Raw genomic sequence first — 10,074 nt, 5'->3', positions numbered from 1 at the left:
TTTCGCAACAAGTCATTTCAATTTGTGGCTTTATTTTTATAAAATCATTTTTTGTATAAAATATCTATATTTGGAATCTAAAATATGAAGGAAAACTCATTTTTTAGAAGTTGACCAATGCCCCAAATTAAGTGCATTCACTTATGAGGGAGTATGTTATAAGATAAATTTGTGTTTGAATGATGAGGTGATCTTCAATTATCTGAGTTAATCTGTGAATAATAGTGTTTTGTAAGTCTCATTGAATTGTGTTTGAATGTAAATAAGTTGAAATATGTATTTAAATGTATGAAGTATGTTGAGATGAGTTTAACATTTTTATAAAAAAGTTAAAAAAATAGTAGGTCTCTCATCAATCATTGTTTTGAGATAGGTTGAGCTCACTTTGGCAACCAATTAAAAGGTTAAAAAAACTATAAACATTCATATATACCTATTTATAAAGTTAGAAAATCTTAACTTTGTATTTGAACTTTGAAAGACTAGCTAAATCTGTCTGCTTTAAAGTTTAAACTCACTTTCATGCTTATACTTAACCCAAATGAAGTTAACGTTAAGATATGAAAAATGCTTCTTGCAACTAGCCTGTGCAACCGAATCTCCACCTCATTAAATGAAACACTGATTGCAATAGGCGGGGGAAAGAAAATAAGAGCAAGTCACAGAAAGGAAATGAATGGGAGAAAAAAAAGTCACGAATCTCCATCTCTCTCCAGAAATACTCACAAGGGCAGAGTTAAAGGAGATCAAATGGACTTTCATATGGTGAAACATGAGAAAGATAGATTGCTTAAAACTAGATGAAGTCGAGTCCACCCACACAACAACCGGCATCCTTTCCTTTGATATAGGTTTCGGCATGGCTTCAGCACTATCTTTAATGAACCCCAATGATATTTACATGTTGATATGTAACATTGATACTAACGAAAACACTACAGTATGAATTTGCAAATCCAGAAAAGTAGGTGTTTTGTGTCTCAGAGAGAGAGAGAGAGAGAGAGAGCCCACCAGGAAATTATTGAAGAGCGGAGAGTGAAGTGCCTCTAAGGTAGATGTGTCAGATTGAAATGCTTACAATGTAAATTCTCTATGTTGTGCAAAATGCTCTCACTCAAGTTTCAAATATGAAACTTTTCTCAAATCTTCTTCTTGAGATTCTACCCTTACTCGGATATTTACAGTCCAATGAATTTTCTTCCCAAGATTTACTTTTCTCAAATTTCTCTCTTTTTTTTTTTTTAATTGTTCTGATAGATGTTGACTCTTTTTTTTTTTTAATTGTTCTGATAGATGTTGATGTGGCAGTCAGCCGGTTACACACCGGTTGTACGTAGCATTTCGGTTAAGACATTAGGACCAGACAACACAACTAAAAAACACTATCAAATCAATGAACCGTTCCTTGAAATCTGCAGTCTCATCAGGTGGCTAAACTCTAAGGCCTCCCTGGACAAGGGCAATTCAATAATGGACCAGACGACACCACAGCGAAAAAACACTATCGAATCAATGAACCGTTTCTTCCAATTTGCAGTCATCAGGTGGCTAAACTCCTCTGAGGCCTCCTTGGACAAGGGCAATTCAATAAGATCTTAAACCACATCGTGTACTGGATTACAAATGAAAATAAAGGTAGGAATGTCAAATATAATAAATAAGACACCATGGCAAGTCTAACTGTAAAGGTCATCATCGTCTGCGCCAGCAGCAGAAGTTGCAAAAGGGTCAGATGCAGCGGCCCCAGTAGAAGGGTTATCGGCAAACCTAAACTCAGTTCCAAACCCTCTTGATTGCTGCAATGTTTGAGCAAATGCCTGGTATTTACGAATGTCAGCATCACTCACACTCCTCCGAGCATACTTCATTGATTCCTCAAAATGGGCTGCCTTGATCTCTGCCACTTCATCCTCAATATCCTCCTCCATTGCCTCAGGATTCTCTTTTCCCCTCCTTTCCCTCTCAATATCCTGCAGAATGCACCAAAAATAGCTTAACTCCAAGAATTGAAATTATATGGAAACGCAATTATAAACTAATTTATAGATATAAGCTATAAATTCATTTAGGTATTGAAGCTATAACTTCAGTTGTATTCAAGCCTATATATTGAGAACACAAAAAAAGGAGCGGGAAGGGGGGGGAAGAATCATACTTTCTCAATGTTCTCTCTTATGGCATATTTGCATGCACGCTGGCATATCTCTGTAATGTCAGCACCGCTAAAGCCTTGAGTATACTTGGCAAGAGCTCTGAGATCAACATCTTTGGAAACTGGAGATTTCCTCAAGCAAGACTTAAATATCTGGAAGCGGGACTCCTCGTCAGGAAGAGGGATGTAGATCAACTGATCAAGACGACCAGGTCGCAGGAGTGCAGGATCTATAATATCAGGTCTGTTGGTGGCACCAATGATGAATACAGTTTTCTTTGCAGACATGCCATCCATTTCTGTCAACAGTTGGTTCAAAACCCTATCAGCAGCACCCCCAGCATCTCCTACACTGCTACCTCTCTGCATGACATGGCAAACAAAATTTTATGATGGGAAACAAATGAGAAGGCACAATGCAGCATGTTCTCAGCTGAAGAATGTCCATGCTGAATAATCAGAATACAATATACAAATTAAGATTTATCTTGCTGATTGCCAAAATCCCGGATAAGTCACCATGATCTTGAAAAAAAAAAAAAAAAATGTCAGCATGATCATACCTGAGTAGCAATTGAGTCAAGTTCATCAAAGAATAGAACACAAGGAGCAGATTGGCGGGCCTTGTCAAATATTTCACGTACATTGGCTTCACTCTCTCCAAACCACATCGTAAGCAACTCAGGACCCTTGACACTGATAAAGTTTGCCTGGCATTCATTAGCAATAGCTTTGGCCAGCAGTGTTTTCCCACATCCAGGAGGGCCATAGAAAAGAACTCCCTTAGATGGTGACATTCCAAACTTCTCAAATTTCTCAGGATGCTCCACTGGGTATTGAACAGTCTGCAGGAGAATTTAATACAGGAACCTAAGTTGTAAGTTCCATAAGGATGAAAGATAGAACGTAAACACATCACCAACATGGAAACAGCACTTACCTCTTGAAGTTCCCTCTTAACATTCTCGAGACCTCCAATATCCTCCCAACTGACATTGGGCACTTCAACAACCTAGCAGAACAAAAAACTCGATATAAGGGATCCCAGTCAAGAAAGTTGCCTGATCAACAATAAGACTTTCAACCGTGACATATTGCTAACTACTTACAGTTTCACGAAGAGCAGATGGATTGCTTGTACCAAGAGCTGTTTGGAAGTGCTCATTTGTAACGGCCATTGAATTAAGTATCTCCGCATCAATTGTCTCATCTTCTAAGTCGATCACATCCATCTTTTCTCTAATGCATTGAAGTGCGGCCTCAGTACATAGAGCTGCTAGATCAGCACCAACATAACCATGGGTATCCTTAGCAATTCTTTCTAAATCAACCTATTCCATCAAAAACCAGAATATTCAATTAGATTCAAAAAGAATTGTTAAAACAAATAAAAGTGCAAAAATTTTCAGAAAGAAAAAAAGCGCGTATTCGACATTACATCTTCAGCAAGCTTCATGTTCTTTGTATGGATACGGAGAACCTCAAGACGTCCAACTTCATCTGGGACACCAATATCTATTTCCCTGTCAAATCTTCCAAACCTTCTCAAAGCAGGGTCAATGCTATTGGGACGATTTGTAGCCCCAATGACAATAACATGTGCTCGAGATTTCAACCCATCCATAAGTGTCAAGAGCTGAGAAACAATTCTCCTCTCAACTTCTCCATGAGTCTTCTCTCGCTTAGGAGCAATAGAGTCAATCTCATCAATGAAAATGATGGACGGAGCATTCTTCTCTGCTTCCTCAAATGCTTTCCTGAGGTTGCTCTCACTTTCCCCGGCCAATTTTGACATGATCTCAGGTCCGTTGATGCAGAAAAAGAAGGCACCAGTTTCATTGGCAACAGCCCGGGCAATTAGAGTCTTCCCAGACCCAGGGGGTCCATACAACAGAATTCCTTTTGGTGGCTTGACACCTATCGATTTAAATAGTTGTGGATGCCTTAGGGGCAGCTCCACTAATTCACGAATCTGTGCCATCTGTTTCCTAACACCACCAACATCGTCATAACCAACTTCATCCAGTCTATTCTCATCCTCCCTTCTCACAGGTTCTCCCTCACAGAAGATCTCTGTGTCTGGGGCAACCACACAGTACTCTGGTGGGTCAGTCTCAATAACCTTGAACTCTACACTTCTCATTCCCCCTCTCACAAGGAATAAATCACCCTTCCTCACTGGGCGGTATGCCTCCAGGAAATAAGCTGTAAATGATAAACACATTTATGAATTAGATTTAGAAATTATTCACACCACAATAACATTCAGCAACTAGTCAATGAAAGACAAATCGTTTTAGCATAAAATAAAAACTTTATTTCACACAATTGAGTATTAATAACCCAAGATTTGGTAAGAAACTCGTGCCATGATAGAGAATCAGCAGAGGCTCAATACAAGTCAAAGGTCTAAAGTAATAATTTCCCTTTTGAGACAACTACACAAAATGAAATCAGTTATATACAAGTACATAAAGAAATTGCTCCAAAATCATGAGGAAACTGAACTCGGGTCACAAATAGATTGTAGAAGCACATTTTATACTAGACATACTACTTTATAATCACCTTCAAATTGTAAGTATTCTACTTCACAAAGCACAATAATCAGCATGTGGGTACTTGCAAAATTACCACCATTGTTGACCAACATAAATAATTCATAATAAAAAAAAATACACTTAGACAGAAGAATCCATGCAAAAAAATACATATTCTATCTTTCTTTTTTTTAAGCAGGGGACTTTACAGAAATATTAAACATATTCAGGTTGCATTTGTGAAAGAGATTGATCAGCTAGGCCCTGCCTCGAACTGATTAGTAATAGTCAAATACAATAAGCACTTCTGGGAAAGCAACTACAATCTCGGCTTCTAGCACGATCTTTTTATCAAACTACGTTACAGTTAAGCAATAAAACTTATCAAAAAAATGTAATAAATTCTTGAAAACAATGTCTTCAGATTACATCAGCATCTAATTCGACATACTTTTACTTATGGTAAGCCTTTAGTAAGTCACTATATCCATAAAATTCATTAATTATGAACAAAATATTTTGGTTAATTCAAAATTCAGTTCCAATGAACAATACTAGGTTGGTGAGCAATGGCTGCAAGTTACTATTAGCTTCTTCAATTGAACTTTAACGCAATTATTATGTATTTAGGTATCAAACTTCTGCTTCTACAACAGAACCACTTTTTCATTCACACACTAGTCGTATAAGACAGAAAAAAATGTGCTTATACATAGATGTTAGCTTAAGAAGAAAGTTGTAAATAGGCACTCACGTTTCAAATACGCATCAAATAGATTGCCGGTGACCCCTTCAATGGTATCATCAACGGGAAGTATGTGCACGCGCTTTCCATACTTGACATCTGCACACTGGTGAACAGAAACGACATCTCCAAGCCTAACCCTCAGGTTGCTTCTCACAACCTTGTTCATCCTTATCTTTGGTTCATCACATGCATCATCAGCAAGAGCAATGCAGATGGTATCTTTCCTTTTCTTCCCCTAAACATCAAACACAATAAAGACATATACATAAATTATAACAAATGTCTCCGTTAATAATCTCAAGCAACTAGTTCAGCATTGGTACTGCACACGCATCCACACACAAGCAAAAATCCACAAAAACACAACAAAACTCTCACTTAAGAGAACCAGAAAGAATTAAAAGCACACAAATAGGAACGTGTTTGAGAAAGCACTCAATTTTTTTATAGGTAAAATCAATTAAAGAAAGCATTCATAATTATCAAGGCCAAATTTCAAATAATATTGTTATAGACCACAACCTGTGAGAAAACATGGACATGCAACGTTCACAATTATATTTATAACAGTATATCAAACAAATATAATCCAAACGCATGTCAAGTAATCATGAATTAATGTATCTAGTTCTCGGTTCTAGAGACATGGTTTTCATTTTACTTTCTCCAAGTGATGGGTTCATATCTACTATCCGACCATTAGCTAAAAAATGTCAATGGTCAACTGATTGGCAGGCTTGGGTATAGTTGAAGCCATACCCAATCAAAAAAGGATGTTATCCAAACGCATGTCAAGCAATTGTAGTAAATCCTGACCCGATAACCCTTTGGATTTTCCGGTGATACAAAACGTATTTAATTGATTGGGACCTAAAATAATGGTATAAGTAGTCCCCTAAACAGCTACGGATCCATAATCTCTATTAACGTTACCTTCAGCTCAATCAATTGCATAAGACACCAAATTTAGTCATCACAATCTCAGCGTATAAACAGCCAGCAGCATTAATAAAACCTGACCCAACAACTGCTCCAAGAACCAAACTTTATGCACCAAAAATTAACGAGCTCAAAGATCCTAAATACCCAACAGAAAACCCATAAGCCCAAATAACAATACAATACTAAATCCCCAGCCAAAACCTTAAATTTCCATAAACCCAATACAGTGAAAAAAATCCAAAAAGAAATCAACCCTAGAACATCAACAACAAAACTCACAAACAAAAAACCCATCCGAGTAAAATTCCGAATAAGAACATGAATAGCTCACCTTGATCAGGATCGTGTCGCCCCGGAACAGCTGGAGCTTTTCCATGGTATCTGGGTGGAGCGTGACGACCGAGTTGTCATCGTTGATTGCCTCGTCCACAACAAGCCGATTCGGGGCCTTCTTGCGCTCCAGGATCGCCGTGCTGAAGTCCCTCTTCGTTCCCTTACTGCAAATCAAAAAGCATTCCCAATCTTTTTTTAGAAAAAAAATAATACTAAAAATAAATCAGATTATACCGACTATAATTAAAACTCGAATCCATATGGATCTTAGTAATAAAAAGAACAGATCTGAAAATCAAGATCTGGCTTACGAGTCAGACGATTCCGCTTGATTGGCCATGCTCGAGGAGGAGCAGAAGACGAAGATGACGATGAATTTGTTGCAGAGAAGAGAAACACGAAGAGTAAAGCAAGTAATGAGAGAAGGGAATGGGGCAGGGATATTTATAGATAGAGAGAGAGCACAACTCTTTTCTTGTTCGGAAAGAAAACGTTTTTAGTTTTGCTTTACATTTCTACAATTAACAAATATGGCTAGGATTTCTTTTTCTTTTTCTTTTTTTTTTCTTTAAATAAATATTAAAAAATATAAGAATAATCAATTTTAAAAATAATTTATTTAGGTCTCATTTGATGAATTGATATCAATCTAATTTTAAACTGAGTCTGACATCTAAATACTCAACTTTCAAATCAGTAAATTTATCTCAATTCAAAATTTATTTATACGTAGGACCTATAATTTTTTTCAACTTAACATATCTTTATATACGGGATCCACAATCTTTTTCAACTTCTCATAAATATATCAAAACTCATTTTAATATCCAAACACATCTAAATTTATATTAGGTGCACCTTACAAAATTCATTTCACTATCTCAACTTACTATTATTTATAAAGAATTCGACTCATTTCAACTCAACTCAACTCAACATCCAAACAGAACGATAGTAGATTTGTTATTGATTTTCTTCTTATTTAAAAAAGAAAGAATTATATAAATATTACATACAATCTATATCCAGAATTATTTATTTCAAAAAAGGAATGGAAATAAATTGATTTTTATTAATAATAGTATGGAGGTGAGGTTCAATTTTGGTATTACCCACCGCTTGATTATTTTTTTTTATTAATTATTATTAATATTATTTATAATGTCATTCTTTAATTTCAGGTGATAATCCAAACACATAAAATAATAGAATATTAACAAGAGAAAGTCCCGGCTAAAAAATTTACAAAAATAACTATCTATTCAGTTAACTTCACGTAAGTTAATACATTGTAAGAGAAATACAATTCACCACAAAAAATCATGATCGCATACTACTAACCCTTTTGCCTTCTCATTTGCACCGTCACCCGTCTTTGCCAATAATACAGGTGATAACAGAGATTAGAACGTTGTTTTAATTGAATATCTAATTAAAAAACTAAGCTTTAGCTTCAACATTCTAAAATCATCTAGAATGTTCATATTAGATTGTTCAGCGGCCAGACTCGCTTGAATTCAACCAATTCATCTATCATCTAGAATGTTCGTATTAGAGCTTGTTTGCCTTATACAATTTTTTGTTTAATTTTTTATCGAAAAATGATATTTGTAATTTTAGAATCTATACTAAATTTAAAATCTATATAAAAAAAATTATTTTTAATTACAATTTTTTTTTTTTAAACAAAATGAATGTTTGAGTGTTTTAATAGTTTAGCTAAAAAATATATATCCTTAATAACTTGTTCCTAAAATCGCGAGTGTCCCTGAGTTGACTCTTAGATCTATGATATACTTGCTTACGTCATTTAATTTCAAATATAATTTTTTCTTTTTTTTTCAAATCTACCGTATGAACAGACAAAAGTCAGAATCCCATAAAATACGAGATGATGTTAAACTATGAAATAAAGTAACACACAATGACGGGAAAATTAATACGACGTGTAAAGGTTATTCAATTTTGTAGATATAGATTCTCTTGGATATAAACTGAATTGGGTGCATCCTATAGCAAACTCATCACCAATAATAAAGGAATATATGCTATATAAGCAATAAATAAAACAAGATGAGATAAAGATAAGAGAAATTGACTCGTACATTAAAATGTGAAAATGACATAAATGAACTCAACTACTCCAAAAAATGAAATACGCATCTATAAAATGAGTGAATATCTATAGATTTATAGACTTCTCTACAAATGGAGATCCCTCAAATTGTTGGCTCCTCTCTAAATCTCTACAATGAAGGTGTCTTCTTCAATCCTGAGAATCTTAAGAATCTTAATTTTCTCTGTTGTATTGAGAGTTATGTGAGGTTATGAGAGACTCTAAAATCACCAAATATAGTGAATTTCATTCCCAAACCACCCATGGACGTAAGCTTTTAAGTTGAATCATGTAAATCTTTATTTCTCTTTATTTATATTTTATCTACTCTATTTATTATTTATTTCATGAATGAGCATCCGCACACTATATTAACATCCAAGCAATCATTGTGGACCATTCAACTATATTATTGGGTTTCAGCCATGCATAAAAAATGTATCAACAATTTGACGCCATTTGTAGGATGCAGTTTATCACTCTCTAAGAGAAAAAGATGATCGTCTAGCTCACAAGACCTCCTCCATAAAAGCAGATAAGTTTCACTTTACGCCCTTTTCCATTTCATTTGGTATTTTTTTTATTAGGGCAGTTATTGAACACAAAAAAAAAAAAAAAAAAAACCCCAAATATGTCCATGGCATGGGCGGACAAACAACCCGCTAGCTCCACACATGTCCATGGCATCGTTAGAAAGCCAACAAGCACAACGTCTAGCCTATCAATGGTTTTTGTTGCCACCATGGCGTTCCTTGCACCACAATGAGATTGAAACCTCCACACCCATACGGACCGTGCTCTCCTATCCTCATGGAGTTGATTGACAGCCTTGGGCTTGTCGGTCCCTCCTCAATATGGATATGGAGCTCGCCCACACCAGAGCGAAGCTGCTAGTGACCACCATCTACTCTATCAGCGTTTTCTATCGCCAACATGGTGAGCTCAAGACTGCCATACACACAACCCACAAGAGTCGGCAGCTTGCCCAAGGCGGTCGCCAATGGCAAGCACAAAACTCGCCATCGGGCGACATCACAGCTCACCACCATATCTGGTGGGTGAGCTCGAAGCTTGCCCACCATGCCCTAACTGGCAAGCAAGGACCTCGCCATCATAGAAATTTCAGTTGACGAACACTATGCTCGCCAACCATGCCCCAAGTAGCTGGCACAACGCCCCCCACACTGGAGGACACAAACAAGGATGATGGGGCTTTTTTTTTTTTTTTTTTTGCCTATCCTTC

General features: G+C 36.2%; 1 protein-coding gene across 2 annotated transcripts; it reads right to left on the bottom strand.

Moving 5' to 3' along the window:
* Positions 1 to 1,405: 1,405 nt before the first annotated feature.
* Positions 1,406 to 7,204, bottom strand: LOC121264655 (cell division cycle protein 48 homolog). 2 transcript variants are annotated; one of them, XR_005940539.1, is made up of 10 exons: positions 7,027 to 7,204; positions 6,714 to 6,879; positions 5,447 to 5,675; positions 3,591 to 4,357; positions 3,262 to 3,483; positions 3,093 to 3,164; positions 2,716 to 2,997; positions 2,156 to 2,515; positions 1,567 to 1,970; positions 1,406 to 1,449 (listed from the first exon to the last, which is right to left on the bottom strand). XR_005940539.1 is itself a non-coding variant. In XM_041167931.1 (9 exons), exons 1-9 carry the CDS (start codon positions 7,053 to 7,055, stop codon positions 1,677 to 1,679), a joined length of 2,421 nt encoding a protein of 806 aa, XP_041023865.1. In that variant the 5' UTR covers positions 7,056 to 7,204; the 3' UTR covers positions 1,429 to 1,676. The 2 variants fall into 2 exon arrangements, 1 of the variants encoding a protein (XP_041023865.1); XM_041167931.1 differs by having other exon boundaries at positions 1,429 to 1,970.
* Between the last annotated feature and the right edge of the window lie 2,870 nt (positions 7,205 to 10,074).

Source organism: Juglans microcarpa x Juglans regia, chromosome 5D, assembly GCF_004785595.1.
Source record: "Juglans microcarpa x Juglans regia isolate MS1-56 chromosome 5D, Jm3101_v1.0, whole genome shotgun sequence".
Classification (NCBI taxonomy): domain Eukaryota; kingdom Viridiplantae; phylum Streptophyta; class Magnoliopsida; order Fagales; family Juglandaceae; genus Juglans; species Juglans microcarpa x Juglans regia.
Note: the sequence above shows the minus strand (reverse complement) of the source record. Positions and strands in the feature narration are given on the sequence as shown.

What these genes read in the sequence shown, in the direction of transcription:
- LOC121264655 (XM_041167931.1), bottom strand. Translation starts at nt 7,055, where the DNA reads ATGGCCAATCAAGCGGAATCGTCTGACTC. An exon ending in GCGACACGATCCTGATCAAG is followed by an intron (nt 5,676 to 6,713) that starts GTGAGCTATTCA and finishes TTTGATGTTTAG; the next exon opens with GGGAAGAAAAGGAAAGATAC. An exon ending in ACATGAAGCTTGCTGAAGAT is followed by an intron (nt 3,484 to 3,590) that starts GTAATGTCGAAT and finishes TTGATGGAATAG; the next exon opens with GTTGATTTAGAAAGAATTGC.